Raw genomic sequence first — 16,858 nt, 5'->3', positions numbered from 1 at the left:
CACAGCAGAGGAGCTCTGGAAGCTACCTGGGCCCTGAGCCCTCCTTCCCACCTTCGCTTGCTAGAATGATCGGTGGGGTACCTCACGGCAAACAGCACCCCCATTCCTAAGCCTGGATAGGTGTAGCTCAGAAGAGACATACCTCGGTGAGGACGGACGATGACTCTGGCTTTGACACATTGTGACTGTTGAAGAAGATGGACTCTCGATCTGAAATGGCAGAGAGGTAGACAGAATTAGGTAGGAATGCAATACCACCACTAAACACTAGAGGACAGCACCACACCAGCCAGGAGCGATCATGTGTCAGGCTGTGTCCAGTGGCAGCACCCTGGGCTCTAGGTAGTTGGGAGCCCCCAGTTGTGCCCTGAATGGACATGTGTCCATTTGAGGCTCCCATTTTAATTTCTCTGCTCATATAAAATGGTTTACTAGGCCCTCTTCACTATAGTCTTACAATATCTGACCCAGGTGTCATACACGTAAGGCCCAGCCTTATGTGTACACAGAAATGTCACCAAAAGGGGGCTGGGAGGAGGGGGCTATGTAAGCGAGACAAAGTCCAAAGGGAAGAGGTCTAGTAAATGCCATTTGGTCCAAAACCCCCATGCGCGTGGATTCAGGTACCACTAGTGTGAGAGCTAAAGATACAGTTTTCTGATGTTTTCCCACATTTTAGAGAGAAAAAAAAAAATTGGAGATGAGAACAAGAGCTTCCGGAAGGCCCACTCCAGAAAAGTCACAGAATGACTTCTGTCCTCTGAAAACACCCCCACCCCTGCTGCCAGCACCCCTGTTCCTCTGTGCCTCACTGGGGCACCCAGAGAGGCAGACCCATTCCAGGAATGCCCAAGTGCTCATCCACGGTGGACACATGTTCTTGGAGAGGAGTGAGCCAAGGTCACTCTGGCAGGCGGAAAAGGTTCAAGCCCACTTGGAAGGGGGCATACAGAGGGAAGGCAGGGATCACAAAGCTACGAGCCCAAGTCTCAGTTCTGGCGAAGCGTCTCCTGGTCGGCGTCCCCTCCAAGAACAGCACAGGACCATTCTGGGCTAGGAAGCCCCCCAAGGGACCCTGCTGGCTGGGCTCCAGTTTTTGCAGAGTAGGGTGGATTTCATCCCAAGACACAGTGACCATCCCTAGGACCCGACCCCGAGGGAAGGGCACCGGTAAGGGCCTGTGTGCCGGCACTAGGGAGCCTGCTCCGATCGCCAGGCCCCAGAAGCCCAGGCACTGTTGGGCGCCGCACCAATCATGCATGAGGAAGTGATTCGGGCAGAGGCCAAGCAGGCAAGCGCTGAGGTGTACCTGGCATCTTTCCCGCTAGTGGGGCACACAGGCCCCTGGCCACCCGGGTGTGCCCGACAGTCCTCCCGCTGCTCCGACCAGAGCCAGTCCAGACGGGGGGCACGAGAGATGGTCCTGGGGAGGAGCCTGGGAAAAATAAACACCCTGCGGGACTTGTGCCGGGCAATCCCACTGACCTCGCTCCCGGGGCAACAGCCCAGAGCCAGCCTTGTGGGGTGGCCAAGCCCGACAGGTCAGAGGCGAGAGCAGAGCTTCCCCACTTGTGGTGCTCGCTCTGGCCTTCTGCAGGCCCTGCCTTCCTTCTCCTGTTCTACATGCTCCCGTCCCAAACTCAGGCCTTCTTGCACAGTGAAGCTCAGGGAGGCGAGGAATTGGTCGGGGGAATACATGGTGGGCATCCGGAAGCGATGAGCTGCGCCAGGAGCCTGCTGTGCCCGCCGAACCGGGCAGCCCACATCCCCTTAGCTTCTTGTGGCAGGATCACATGAACACAGACCTGCAGGGGGTTCCCCACCCCCATCTCTACTACCGTGCTGCTCTAGCCTGAGGCCTGCTCGGGGGCTTCTTGCTGCCCACTGCATAGTCTGCACAGGCCTCGCACCTCACAAGTGCACAGTGGGGGGCGGGGAGGTGGAGGGTAGAAAACAGCTCCTAGCACTGTCTGTCACTAGGAAGTAACTGGGGAGGTGGCGGGGGCCGGGGGGGGGGGGTTAAGCTCATCATTTTTTGTTGTCGGTTGTAGGGCTTGAACTTGGGGCCTGGACATTGTCCCTGAGCTCTTGAGCTCCTTTTTTTTTTTTTTTTTTGCTGAAGACTAGTGCTCCACCACTTTGAGCCACTTCAAGTTTTCTGATGGTTAACTGGAGGTAAGAGTCTCACAGACTTTCCTGCCCGGGCTGGCAAGGAAAGGAGTAACAGCTTTGCTCTCAGTCTACAGACAAGAAAAACAGCCTCAAAGGAAGGAGCGACGTGGCAGGGCAGCTCTTTGGCACGGCCGCTAGAGCTTTGGCCTCTCTGCCGAGGGTGGCTATGTTGTCCCGTCCCCCCACTGTTAAGTACCACCTATGCCGAGGACAGCGCCGCGTGGCTCTCTCACCTAGAGGTCTATTTCCCCAGGAGTCCTCACCACAGGGGACCATCAGACCTTCGGACATTTCCTCTATGAGCTCTCTCTCCCCACTGACGGCCCCTGCTTGGACCCCAGTACCCCACACAGCACTGTGGGCCTGTGGCAGGCTCAGTAAAAACAGCCTTCTGTGATGCTTAAGGGGATCTGGAGTCAAGATAAGCAAGATACAGAATTCAAGACGTGTCACCTGCACCTACAGAGTTCCTAGCTCTCTGGGGATAACTACTGTTTGGCCTTTTGCAGAAATCTGCTAACCCTGCACTGTATACTAGAAAGTATCACTCCTGCCCAAGAGGAGCATATAGTAGGCTCCTGTGTATTGCTGTGTCAGAGGTCAAGGTGGGCAATAAGGGACCCACCCTGCAGAAAGGGGGAGCAAGGAGAGCAGCCTGGAATGTGAACCCCAGGCAGAGAATCCAAGTGCATTTCCATGTCGTCCTTGGCAGTTGGCACAAGCCCATCTGACCTCAGCTCTCCTGCTAAGAGCTTCACCCTCGAGACGCCAGGGGCTGTACGAGCTGCACACCTGACGTCGGAGCTGCTGACACAGAGTAAATGGCAGTGGGTCTGAGAGTCGAGAGAGAAGGGTAGCTGTGGAGAAGACAGTCCCTGCTCTATCCCAAGAAGGGCCTCATGTCCTAGTGTGGATGCAATGAACGCTGCTACCTGCCATGCTGGGCAGGGGCACCCCCTTTCTAGCTCATCCAGAGCTTGGGGGCTGTGTGGTTACATGCATCTGCCCCAGAAAGAACACACACGGGAAAGCCAAAACACACCACTTTACCCCAGAACCCTGTGGGCACAGAACAAGAAGCACACACTACAAGCTACTAGGCCCTCACGTGGCACTCTGTGGCCTAGAAATGGCCATGAGAGAAAACCCATATTTGAAGAGTCCTGGCTTTGTGCTCCCAGCTCCCAGTGCAGGGCAGACACTGGCCTAGCACTTTACAAGCAGGGAGAGAAAGAAGCAGACAAACACTTCAGTAAATAAGAATGGAAATCTGGTGCTCAGCCTTTTAGAGATGAAGTGATTTGGTGCTGGACTGGGACTCAGTGCGTCCTGCACACTACCACCACGCTGCAGCCCTATCCCTATTCTTAGCTTACTGCACTTTTCATAGCCATAAAGAAGATGTCTAAAAAAATAAATTTGGGTCTAAACTCAGGAGTCTTGTTCTCCCTCGGAGCACTAGCCCCTGAGCCATGCCTCCAGCCCTTTTGCTTCAGGCCTTTCTTTGGTAGGGTCTCATGTTTCTGCCCAGGGCTGGCATCAGACCATGGCCCTCCTACCCTAGAACTGGGAACTGCAGGCATTCACCACCTGGCTTACTTATTGAGATGGGTTCTCAGTAACTTTTTGCCTGGGCTAGTCTTAAACCATGATCCTCCCGATCTCCATCTCCTGAGTAGTCACTGCACCTGGCCAAAGCATGGATTAAAAAAAAAAAAAAAACCAGGAAAACGCTAAAGACGACGTAGTAAAAAATGTCAATTTTTTTTCCCATCCACAATTTGGAAAACTGCCTGTAGGCAGCACACATCACATGTGCTTTTCCCATCCTTCCACGGCCCCCTGTGAGCCGTGCTGGGCCGGCTTAGGGTGGGGCTGCCCTGAACTCTATCTCAGAAGGCCACCTGGACTCAGAAGGGAAATGAAAATCGATGCTCACTTCCAAAGTGCTATTGCAAAGAAAATAGTGACCCAAGGGAAGAATGGTGGGACGGGGACAGTAAGAGCAGCTGCCTGGATGTGATGTGAGGTGAGCACAGGAGTCTCGGGCAGGACGGGAGTCTCGGGCAGGACGGGAGGGAGGTGCACCTCTGCTTGCTCAGATGGAGACGGAGCCGCTTGGACCAGCCAGTGGCTTCACAGAGAGCATTTCCTGGCAGGGAGGGGTAGGCAACTCGCTTAGTCACTGCACCAGGCAACGCAAGGTTCCCTGGAAAGCTACATTCATCCCCAGGGCACCGATCTTGTTCCACAGAGCTTTGGAACTTGTTCAGAGAAGCTTCAGGGCCATCACAGCATTGCTCTGAAGAACCCCGTCACAGCAAATCTTTAACTGAGAGTTAAGTAGTCTTTTTGCCATAATCAAGGTTTAAACCCAGGCTCTTGAGTTGCTTGGCTAGCCTTCTATTACTTGGGTCATGCTTTTAGACTAGCTTTTTGCTGGATTTTTTGGTGATGAGTCTCTCTCCAACTTGTCTGCCCAGGCTGAGCCTGAATCATGATCCTCAGCACTCAGCCTCTTAAGTAGATAGGATTACAGGCATAAGCTACTAGCGCCTGGTGTCAGTTTTTAAATGGCCAAGGACAACTAGTGGCTGGCCTGGATGAAAGTGAGCAAATGGCTGGCACCTCAGTGGGGTCCACAGTCTGTTTCCTAGAGAACCAGCTCCAAGGCCTCAAGGATAACAGCATTGGGAAAACACTACCGCCACGTGCCATCAGAGGTCCGCACCGTCGATTCAGAGCCCACTCACTGACAAGGGGTGAGGACATGGGAGGGTGACTATACCACTCACTGGTCTGAGGTTCCCCAGGGGGAAATGCAGAGTGGATGTGCCTTGGGCCACAGCTAACTAACACTCGGTGTCCTCGTGTGGAAAGGGCAGCAGGGCAGAGCGGCGGGCACACCGGCTCTCCTCCCACGAAGACCCTAGAGAGCTGGCCAGCCACGCCCTCTCATCCCTGTAAGGTCCAGAAAAGGTCCTGAGTGTGGGGAGCTGTTGGGGGCTACCTGGAGTTCCCAGTGGCTCTGACCGCTGCAGCTTATAGTGGGCTGGTTAGAACAGGGGTCCCCAACTTCTTCAACATGAAGTCATCTCTCCACCACTCCAGGAGTAGCCCACCCAGCCCCGCCCCAGGATCTGGCACAGCCCTGGCCAGCAAAGGGGCGTTACCTGAGGTGCCCGCGGAGAAGTTCTTGAGTGAGGGCCTCTGGACCACGGTGTATGACTCGCCCACCACAAACACCTTGTAGAGCACAGCATTGTGGTTGATGAAGTTCTGGACCACGCAGGGTGGCTGGATGGCACTCAAGCCCTCCTGGTTGAACACGATGGCCATCTGGGGAGACAGAAACCAGAAGCTGCCTCAGTCCACTGCCCTCCAGCCTCCATCCAAGTGCTCGTCACCTACCCAGGGCGCCTCCAGCAATTCCTGTCCCTGGCTCTGCTGCCTGAAGACTCCCCCAGGAAGGGTCTCAGGCCAGAGGGAGAGGAGTGGGGTGCAAGAAAGCACCTGTAGAACAACTCATTTGTGCTGCGGGCCCTGGGAAACCCCACATCCATTGGGCTGCCACGGAGAGTCGATAGGTCGCACAATGCGTTCTTCTCTCTAGGCCAGGCAATGAGGCCTTCTTAGGGTGCCACATATGACACTCCAGAGGTTCTTCCACAAAGACCCAAGAAGTGAGACAGGAAGCGGAAGAATATAGACCAGGAGTTGGAGGCCTTTGGTCAAAACTGCCTCTTGCTGAGCACACATGACCCCCAGGCCAGAGCTGGTCATCAACGGCTTCTGTGAGCCACCTGGGTCTCCCTCACGATGGCCCTTATGAAGACACTGAGGCCCCGAGCAGCTCCTGCTGAAGACAGTGCGGGGATGGGAATCGGGGCTGCCTAGCACCCAGCCATGCTGATCGTGCATGATGATCAAAAAAGAGGAGCATGCTCTTGTGAGCCCCGTCCTCAGCTCCTCTGAGGACAAATGTGCCAGGTGGAAGGCAGGGTAGGATGAGAGAGGGCGGGCAGAGGGGCAGCTGCGTCCTCTCGACTCTCCCCGAGGCTGGTCTGCAGAATGGTGGGGTGGAGGGGCTGGGGTGCCCCTTGGAGCCAGCTGCCAGTGCCAGGCCACGCTAGTCCCCAACCTACAGGGCACAGGAAGCAGCCACATGCATAGTCTCAGGCTGCTGAGCAGCCTAGATAGCTGGCTACTCAAGCTAGGTGCTGCCCTGGTGCCAGCAGGCATGGAGTGCCACCCTGCATGCCTAGCATTCAGCTGGGCAGGATGCGACCGAAAGCCGGGCTGTGTGGCGAAAGCACAAAGTGCTTAGCATATGTGCTAGGAAGGCTGGAAATGACCCTGAGCCAGTGTAAGGGGCAGGGAAGGACCCAGGGGCGCCGGACTCTGTGGCAGTTTGTGTGCACAGCACAGGCCATGCCTGAGCCCCGCTGTCCTCATCTGTACAACAGCACCCACAGCCATCAGGAAGGCTTTGGGGTGTACTGAGCTGCGGGGAACAGGGAGGGAGGGAGGGAGGGAAAGGGGGTGACTGAGCTTATCCATCCTCACATGGCCTGGTCTAAGCGCAGCAGCATTCACACACACACTTGCACACTGAAACACAAGTGTTATTTGGGGTAGCAGCTGTTGGGGGGTGGGCGGGGTAGGGACTATAGCTGCTCTGGAGTCTGCTACTTCCTTCTGGGTCTGCTCATGCAGCGTGCTCCAGGCTGCTGGGGTGGCAGAGAGCCTGGGCAGCCATGGCACGGAGAGAGTGCCCACAGTGGACGCCAGAGGCTTCTGACCCCAGCAGACAGCTGCCCTTTGCCGCAGGCGATGGCTTCCTTCCCACGGCAGAGCCAGCCCTGTCATAGCCTGTCCCTTGCTACTCTGACACTGCTGTTTATAGACGTTTCCCCATAAATATCTGCCCGAGACAAGAATGCAGCCCAAATCTGCTAAGGTCACTGCGGCCAGGTTTCCACGCTTAGTCCTCACCGGGGGAGCACAACACTGCCCTGGGACCAGCTTTCCCCAGCCTGTGGGGAAAAGAACCCCATGCAAACACCTCCTGGGGCTTAGGCGGGGCTGTGCGGGATAGCAGCATGGTGTCCAGGGAACCCCCCTGCCCCCTCCCCGCCCTACATGGCCGCAGCTCCTCCGGTCCCAAAGTCCTCACATGCGTGCTGTCTTCCCACACATCCCGCAGGGGCTCCTGATTTACCAGCTCCCTGGCGCCTGTGCGCAGGGGGGGAGGGGGGTGTCAAGCATGGCTGGGGGCCGCCTGCCCTCTCCGCTGCTCTGAGCCAGCAGCACCAGCAGAGCTTCCTGTCAGCAGCCTTCCTGGGCTCAGCCCAGAGCCGGCTGCCGATGACCAGAGGACAGAAAGTCGGGGACAGGCTGAATGGCTGTGCCTTCCCTGGGTGATGTGTGTCCCCCGAATCCCTAAGCTGAGCCCCTCACCCTAGCGAGGTGGTATGTGAAGGTAATGATGGCTGAGAGGTCTCAGGGGTGGGCCCCTCCCTGTGGATTCAGGGGCCTTTAGAGTAAGCTCTTGGGTCTCCTGGTGCCTCTGCTTGGCTCCTGCCCGCCAGGGAGCTATGACTACAGCAGGCTAGGCATGGCTCGGCCTGCAGAACTCAGCAGGGTCCCAGGAAGACATGGCTGACAGGGGTGGGGGGGCAACATACAGGGGGGCAGGGCAGACAGTCGAGTCCTCCACTCACCTCGTGAGAGTTGGTGCCATGGGCCACTCTAGTTTTGCAAACTGTAGGAGGAGAAAGAAAAGCAGAGAGGAATTAGGGGGACCATTCACCCATACAGACACGGGGCAGATATAACAGGAGTGGGTGCTTCCAGAAAGTTCTTAGAATGCCTGCAGCCAAAAGGCAGAAGAGGCAGGTGGGAGCCAAGATACCCTGGTGACAAATGTCTGCGTCCAGCGCCTATGGACAGAGGCGCACAGGCCAGGCAGGAAGTGCATCCTCGGTCTACATGTGAGGACCTCAACGGTGTGACTGCAGATGGAACCCGGTGCCTCCCCACCCCAGTGCCCGCCAGGCAGACGCGGTACGTACTGAAGGGGAACGCCAGGCCGTTCTGTTCCAGCAGCCTCATGGTGTCATCCCCGCACAAGCTGGTGAGCTCCATGAAGGGTGGTGAGCAGATCCGCTCGTCTAGGGCAGAAGGAAGTTGACTGGTCAGCACCCTCCTGGGTCACCCACAAGCCCGCCCCTGCCCCTCCCGGCCAGACTGCCCGAGCTCTGCAGTCCTGTGTGTGTGTTTTGGTTGGTCATGGGGCTTGAACTCAGGGCCTGGGAGCTGTCCCTGAGCTTTTTTACTCGAGGCTAGTGCTCTACTACTTTGAGCCACTGCACCACTTCCAGTTTTTCTGGTGGTTAACTGGATAAGATTCTCTTGGGCATCTCTTCCTCGGCTGGCTTTGAACTGTGGCAATCCTCAGATCTCAGCCTCTGGAGAATAGTTGCTAGGATTAGATGCAGGAGCCCAGCACCCGGCTTTCATTACACTTTCTAGTAAATATGTTAATAGTTACAAGATTTGTACATGCTAATTGGGAAATATGAAAAGCATAGAAAAATACAGAAAGTCATAATCACAGATACATAACTAATTTCTCAGCCTTTATTTTAAATGCGCATATATTTAGACATCGAGGGGCCGTGTAACAGGGTACTATTTTGTCATCTTTTTTTTTTTTAAACTGAGGGGAAGTTGGTGAGACAAGATCTAACTACGTAGCCCAGGCTGGTTTCAAACTTGCAATCTTCCCGTCTCAGCCTCCCAGGTGCTTGAAGTACAGCTCAGGCCCATCACACCCGATCTGTAGCCTACGCTGAGGGCCAGGCACCTGATCACGGCCATCCCCCGGCACGGACAGCGGAGCCCCTCAGCCTTCCACTCCCAGCGCTCTCAGGCCTGCTCCCTACATCCCTCCAGCAGCTACACGTCGGGCAGGCTGCACCCCTGCCTCATGTTCTCCTCGGTACCCACCCCGTGGATCCAACACTGGGTTCAATTTTGGGGAAAGTTCTGGAAGTCGGGTTGCTTTATAATCATGGGGTACCTGTGGCTGGGTACTGAAGGGGGCGAAGACAACCACTGGTGAGAAAAGGCAGTCCCTGATGACTGTTACTGGTGTGCTATTGCCACTGCATAGTCCTCTTCCCTGAAAAGACCAGGAGCTCCCAGGAGGTGGGACCACCCTGTGCTTCTGGGCACAGAGGTCAGGAAGGGCTGAGCATGAGTGGGGCCTGCCACCCACAGACTTGGAACCCAAACGCAAAGCAAATCAGTAGAGTGCTGTCCCTAGAGCTTTGAACTGCTTGGCTAGCCGGGAGGTCTTACTTAGCTCGGAAAAACCATGGTGAGACCTGCATAGGCATATCAAAGTGTCTGTACTTCCCTCGTCACCCCACCCCACCCTGCAAAGTCCATGCTCCAAACAGGCACGACATCTCGGGGTACTGGGATGTCTCCAGGCCCTGGGAGGAGGTCGGGAGCCAGCAATTGTGTGCTCTCTGCACGGAGCAGTTACTTCACCCTCAACGTGCTATGACAGCCCCTGGTGGCACAAATTCATAAGCAGAGGCCCGAGAGCCATCACTGCCCAGGTCACCCAACGGTCCGCAGCACGGCAGGCACAGGCTGACCTCGCAGGGCAGCAGAAGAGAAGTCAGGAAAGCCAGGTGGGGGAAGCGGGGGAGAAGCAGGTCCTAGTACACAGCTTGAGCCATTATCCAAACAAGGGCCCCATCTGCATCCCCTCCAGAAGCAAGGTCTGGGCAGAAAGGCTGGAGAGGGCTGGCACGGCCTCCCACAGCCACCCAGGGAGGAAGCAGCTTATACAGGAGGCTCACTGCTGCAAATGCTTGCCCAGGCACATGCTCAGGCCCAGACCCACTGTAGGATTCTGCAATAAGCAGGCTGAAGACCAGAGCTCCCTAGCCTAGCAGATCCTGGCTCCCATATGGAACAGGACAGCACCTGGCCCACCTCTCTCTCCCAGAAGATTCCACAGCTGCTGGAGAAAAGGCCAGCTCCTGTAAGAGCTTCTAGAACAACCCCCACATACACCAGAATTATCAGAACAGGTACACTAGCCTGCCCTCCTGGCCTTTCAGATTTTAGTACCTCTCCCCTCACAACTCCTCTTATTTATTTATTGTCATGGGGCCTGAACTCTGGGCCTGGGCGCTGTCCCTCAGCTCTTCAGCTCAAGGCTAGCACTCTACCACTTGAGCTACAGTGCTGCTTTCAGCTTTCTCTGCTTATGTGGTGCTAAGGAATTGAACCCAGGGCCTCATACATGCAAGGCAAACACTCTATCACTGAGCCACCTTCCCAGCTCTCAAATTTTTATATAATGTAACACCACCACCAACATCTCAGTCCACTGCCTGTGTGCCACTGTTCACATAACTATTGTAGCTCACTGCCCTCTGAGGAGCCCCATGACGTAGCCCCACAGCCACCCCCTTTTACAGACGAGCAAACGGAGGCAAGTGGTATGGCTAGGGGTACCTGCTGGGCACGCTAACTCAGCGCACAGTACTGACCACAGTCCCTGCCCCCATCAGGAAACGTGCCCACCAAGAGCCTGGCTCTCAGTTTTAGGAATCACTAGGTTGGAAACACATCCCTCACCGTAAGGACCAAACTCAAATGTACAAAAAACATTTGAGCCAGGTGTTGGTAGCTCACACCTGTAATCCTAGACAGTTGAGATCTGGTTCAAAAGCCAGCCTGGACAGGAACTGCTGAGAGATTCTTATCTCCAATTAACCACCAAATGACAACAACAAACAACAAGAAAACCAAAACCAAACCAGACACGGAGCTGTGGCTCAATGGGTAGACTGCAAACTTTGAGCAAAAAAGCTCAAGGACAACACTCAGGCGCTAAGTTTAAGCTCCAGGACAGGTGTATGTGCAAGCGCGCATGTACATACGTACACACATACACGTACACACGTACACACGTACACACACACACACACACACACACACACACACACACACACACACACACACACACACACACACACACACACACACACAGAGCGCATTTGACAAACTCTAATGCTCTTCTCTGGTAAAAGCAATCTAAGTCTGAGGTGAAGTCCCAGAAGGGACAAAGGGAGCCATCTTTTCCCAGATATGTCTGGGAAAAGTTCAAGAACAAGAAGACATTTCCACTGAGCCACCTTCCCAGCTCTGAAGACATTTCCAAATGAATGGGTTGCATGGAGCGCTAGCTGGACTCGCAGCGTCCTTCTCTGAGCCTCCAATAGAAGACGGCAGCCTAGGTGGTTGCAGTGGCCAAGTAGGCCAGGAAAGAGAGGGTACATCTGCCTGCTCAAGCTCCTGATCTGGTGCTGGCTGCCCACACATTGAGCTCCTCTGGCTGCCAGTCTCTCTCCTCACTTGGGAAGAGGGCAATGAGACTGAGCAGCCCAGCGGCCCAGCAGGGAGATGCTCCTATCTCAAGCTCGGGGCCTGGCACTGCCACAGGAGCAGGACTGAGCCAGGGCAGCTCTTACCAGGCCACAGACCACAAGAGCCCCAACTGCTCTGGCCTCTGACCCCAGTGTCCAGGCTGCATGAGCCCATTTCTGGCCTCCATTCATGCCGACCCAGCCATCAGCCCCCCTTCACAGGGAGAAAGTGGCCCCAGGCAGAGGGAACGAGGGCCAGGGCCCAACACTCAGTGCAGCCCATATGGGGCAAGGCACAGAGGTCACCAGAGGCTGGGGGCAGGACCACGACCTACAGCACGCAGGGGGGTACCGTGGCTGCCTTCACTGGCCAGAGGTGCTCAGTGCAACCCTGCCATCTTCCTCCCGCAGACACACCGGCCTTGCCCACACAAGGACAGCAACAACCTCAGGCAGCTCAGGCCAGCCTCCGCCTCGGCCAGCACCTTGTCCCCCCTCTGATAAGGCAGTGCTGGGAGCCCTCCAGGCTATTTCTGTTCCTGGAAAAAAGGCTACTGTTGCTTATTTAACTGTCATCTTTATTTCTGGATGAGAGTGGAAAGAGGCTTTTTTTGGTCAGATGGTGGACTGTGTTCTTCTGAGAGCTGTAACATCAGCCCTGGGAAATAGCAAGGCTCCATCTTGCCTCTCTGCTGCCTGGACCAGAGAGCAGGAAGCCGGAGGGCCTGTGGAGAGGACCAGGCCCCAACCATGTGCTCTCCCAAGTTCACAGCAGGGAAGACTGTACTACCATGCCACAAACACTTGATAACCGCCGTCCCGTCCACTCTGCAGGTGCCACAGAATTTGCAAGAAAGCAAGAAGAGCCGGGCACAGGTGGCTCCCATCTGTAATCCTAGCTCCTGAGGAGGCTGAGATCTGAGGGTCACGGTTCGAAGCCAGCTTAGGCAGGAAAGTCTGTGAGGCTCTGATCTCCAGCTGTGCACTGGAATTCTCTTGCCTGTCTTCTGCATAGCTGGATGACAGGCACCAGGCCCAGTTACTGACTGGTCTTTTCAAAAGTTCGGCCAGGCTGGCCTCAAACCAATCCCTACCTCACAGGGAGCTGGGATTAAAGCACCAGCCACTGCACCTGCTCTTACAGCACCACTTCTAAGGGCATCCTGGAGAGGCCAGGGAAGACTCCTTGGGCGAGCAAGGTGAAAAGGCTTGCGTAAGGTTCAGGTTCCAGTCTGTATGAATTCCATGCTGCAGCTGCTACAGCCATATGGGTCTCCCCAGGCTTTCGGCAGAATGGAGGGTCAGGAAGGCAGAAGCGTGATGGCCCACGGTCACGACTGCAGCCCTTGCAGGTGGGTAAATAAACCACGAATGGAGCACCAGCCAGGCTGCCGCCTACCCCGCTCAGAGAGAGGAGGCGCTCACAGGCCTCCGGTGCCGGGCGCCTCAGCTGCATCTCTCAGAGCTGGGCCCAGTTTTGCTTTCTTGGCCATTCCCTGTTCCCAGGGCCCTGCTGTATGGCAGGAAGCAGCCTCATTCATGCGGGGGCCAAGCAGGGGCCATTGTGCCCAGGGTGTGGCAACATAATCCAGGTTCTCACTGAAGTTTCCAAAATCAAGAGCTGAGCAGAACCTGAGTGAGCATGCCAGACCTGCCCGCCCTGTAGCCCTCCCTCTGCCCCCTTTGCGGCCTGGGAAAGTCCTGCTTCTCCCTTGAGATTGCCCCGGTCAGGCCACTTCCCTGGTCTAAGCAGCTTCTTGGAGCACCCTCCCCCACAATCCGGTAGGAGCTCCCTCTGCTGTGCGCACCACCCCATCTCAGCCCCCTTTCTACCTGACTGGCGGTCCTGCAGAACACCTGAGCTACCCGGTCTGAATCCCACCTCCACCTCACATCCGCCATGTACCTGCACTCTGGGCCCTCGTCTCCTGGCTGGAAGGTGAGGACAGTGGTGCTATCCGGGCCACTCCCCTCCACAGGGGAGGACGCGCAGGGCAAGGATGCACTTTCAAGTTAGGAATTCGCTTAAACTGTGTAAGAAACATATGTGTGCATCTTGCCATATTTGCTTTGGATCCTTTTAAAACAAGAAATAAACGGTGGTAGGTAGGTTCTGCTACTGGCATGACGGGCCTGTTACCTCATGGTGGGGGGGGGGGACAGTGGGTGGCACTGCCTTCCACATTGCTGAGGAAGCTCTCAGGTTCAGGTCCCATCCCCCGGGACAGGTGTCTGAGCATCTGGCCACACTGGCCTCTCACCCCAGGACTGTCATGTGTAGGCAGAAGTGTGCTACACTGGGAAGTTCTGCAGGGAAGGACACTGGCCACACCGGGCACCCTGCTCCCATGCTCACAGCGAGGGCGATTGTGGGAAGGAAAGCATCACGCCGGAGACCAACCCAGAAAGCAAAATGAGGACGGTGAGGATAACACTGGAGGCTCCAGAGCCAGCCTGGCTGACAGCACCCGGGCCGTGGGTCTAGCCACTAATGCTGTCTGAGCTGATTCTACCTCATGCGTAAGATGGGGGGATACTGCTCCCCACCTCCTGAGTTGCAGCTGGAACTCAGTGAGCCCACACTTGAGCAGGACAGACTCAAGAGGCGGGGCTAGCCCTGGTTTCTGGGACCCAGCAATCTCCAGGAGGTGGCTGGCGCCCATCCAGCACCACCCCCCTGGACCTATGCTCTTGGACACAGATCAGCCTCTAGTGGACTGGGCACTGGGACTTCCTCTTGGCTCCTTACATGTTCCTGGGGTCTTAATCCACGAAGCCTCACCCTAACAATACTTCCCCACATGGGGTGCTCTGCTCCCAACCCAGAAGACCCCTGGCATCCTGTCCCCTCCTCACCGCCTCAGACCTGCCTCATCATCTCTCCCTGCTCAGGTACCTCCTAGCTTAAGCACTGAGCCTAGCACCTTGAAAGAAGCCCACAGCCTCCCCAGGCCTCCCCAACCTGATCCTGTGAACTTCGCTGAAATGCATACTCCAACCTGAGTCTCTGAGCCTCAGAGCAGGACTGTACGGGGAGAGAGCATTTTTAATGACGTAATTAAGGTGAAATGAGTTCGTTAGGGTGGGTCCTAGTCCACTGTTGGCATCCTTATGAGAGGTTAGAACAGACACACACACACATCAGCCAGCCAAGAACAGGCCTCAGAAGAAACCAACCCAGCCCACAGATTTGAATTTTCTGGCCTCCAGCAAGGTGAGATTTTGGCTGATAAAGGCCTTCATCTGTACTTTTGTACTTCCAGCCATATCCCAACTCCAGGCAGAGTAGGTTCCCCACATCCTATTTCTGGGGTTTTCTTCCTCCTTCTTAGCGTCCTCCTCCCCCTACGCCTGGTCCTCACTTTTGTGGCATTAACTGGCTCTTTCAAGCCCTGCTGAGTCCCACCTCTTTCCTGAGGCTCTGCAGAGCAAGAAGACTGATGATTCTGCCTCCCTACCTGTACTCACCCAACCTCTTCCCATTTCCCTCCCCAGTCCTGCCTTGTTCCTCTCTTGTGCCCCTAAATGTCAGTAATATGTTTGGGTTCTGACTCAGCAACCAGGTAGTTTGCTCCTTGGGGACAGGAAAAGGCAGGCTTTGGTAAAAAACCGTCTCTTTGACAAGTGTGTGTGCATGAAGATAAACAGATGGAACAGGATGACAGATGGAAAAGGAGCCAGGAGCCAGTGCAACCAGGAGAGGGATAGGAGGTATCCTGCAGCACCCCATCTGGACACCAGGTGGCGCTGTTGATCTGGGGCAGCTCTGACAAGGGGCCAGTCTATGAGCTCAAGAGCCCACAACTCATTTAGTACTGTTATCCATTATCAAGAGTTACATGTGCTTGAACTATAGATAGATATAGAGAAAGATGTTCTGTGCGTTCTAGGAACCTCATTTCGGCATGACAGTAGCTCTGAAAGCAACTCAAAACAGCTTGCTTTTGTAGTAGCCACGATGATGGCATGCACCTGGCAATACTCAGCAGTGAAGCACAGGCACGTGGAATCCCGCAGAGAGGCAGAGACTGTTCCATGCCTGTGGAGCATGACCCAACACCTAGTCTTGATGGTTCCTCCCACACTCGGTAATTAAAGGTGACTCGTCTCTCCTCTCCGGCAGAGCTAGGCAGCACCCAGCAGGACTAGATCTGTGTCCCTTCAGAAGGAGTGGAAACAATGGGATGGCAGTGACGTCAGCCTGTGTATCTCTAGGCCTATTAATAATCCTGGGTGAGATAAAATTGAAATATTGTGTCTTGTCTGTTAAGACATTTAGAAGTTCCAGGCTCTGAAGCCAGCCTGCCCAGGGGAACGTGGGAACATCCCAGACACTGCTCGAAAATCTACTGCAGCTCTCGTTCAGTTCCCAGGAACTGTGATCTCGATCCTTGCAGCTGAGGCAGCCACTGGTGCCAAGGGCCTGAAGGGCTCAGGACTAAGTCAAGGCTAAGTATGCCCAAAACCTGGTCTGGAGCTTGGAAGAAAACAGGCCTGTAGCTTGAGATGGTAACTGTGCATTAACGTGACTGGGCCACAGGGAGCCCAGGCATTTGGTCAAACATGGTTCTGGTTGTGTCTGGATGAGACCAACACTGGAGTCAGCGCACTGAGTAGAGGAGATGGCCCTCCCAAGGTGAGGTGGGGGAGAATTTACTGTCTCAGTGCTTTCAGGTCCTACCCCTGTCCTCAGACTGCAACCTAAGACAGTCAGCTCCCAGCTGGGACTTTGGTCTTGGACTAGAAGTCACACGATTGGCATTCCTGGGGTTCATTTCTAGTTTGTAGGTGGCAGGTCCTAGGGCTTCTCAGTCTTGATCACTGTGTCAGCCAATGTCTTGCAAGCCTCCTTTTGTCACAAAATGGACGCTGACTGCCATCCCTGTGGGTGGGCTGGCTCTGGGGCCCCACAGAGAAGTAGAATGTCATTCTGGGAGGTAGGGGTAAACAGTGCTCTTCTGGAATACACATCCCTGTTCCCTGAGGCTCACAGCATCAGGCTAGCTCGTCTGTCATAGCCTGGTGAGACTGTCCTGGAGATGGTTCCTCTCCACCCTGGAGACCTGGTGGAGCCTAGTCAAGCTCCAGATTCATGAGCAAAGAAGCTCCCACTATTGTTTAACAGCTGTTTAGGCTTTTGCAGTAACAGACAAGCAGAATAGAGGCTACGGATGACACCTGGGCCGTGTTGTACGGGGCTGCCAGGGCTAGCAACCACAACAATTGGCACA

The 16,858-nt window shown here is 55.3% G+C and overlaps 1 protein-coding gene across 3 annotated transcripts in view; it reads right to left on the bottom strand.

The window, feature by feature from the left end:
• Nucleotides 1–16,858, bottom strand: part of LOC138833119 (inositol-tetrakisphosphate 1-kinase) — a 165,172-nt gene that overhangs the window by 9,354 nt on the left and 138,960 nt on the right. For all 3 annotated transcript variants that reach the window (XM_070031465.1, XM_070031463.1, XM_070031462.1), the window contains 4 exons: nucleotides 8,247–8,345; nucleotides 7,896–7,936; nucleotides 5,346–5,511; nucleotides 143–210 (listed from right to left, as the gene is read on the bottom strand). In XM_070031465.1, coding sequence (XP_069887566.1) covers nucleotides 143–210; nucleotides 5,346–5,511; nucleotides 7,896–7,936; nucleotides 8,247–8,345 — 374 coding nt within the window. The remainder of the gene's footprint in view (nucleotides 1–142; nucleotides 211–5,345; nucleotides 5,512–7,895; nucleotides 7,937–8,246; nucleotides 8,346–16,858) is intronic.

This window comes from Dipodomys merriami, unplaced genomic scaffold (assembly GCF_024711535.1).
Source record: "Dipodomys merriami isolate MVZ:Mamm:240054 unplaced genomic scaffold, mDipMer1.0.p SCAF_200, whole genome shotgun sequence".
Taxonomy (NCBI): Eukaryota; Metazoa; Chordata; class Mammalia; order Rodentia; family Heteromyidae; genus Dipodomys; species Dipodomys merriami.
The sequence above is the reverse complement of the archived record's forward strand: the minus strand, read 5'-3'. Positions and strand labels throughout refer to the sequence as shown.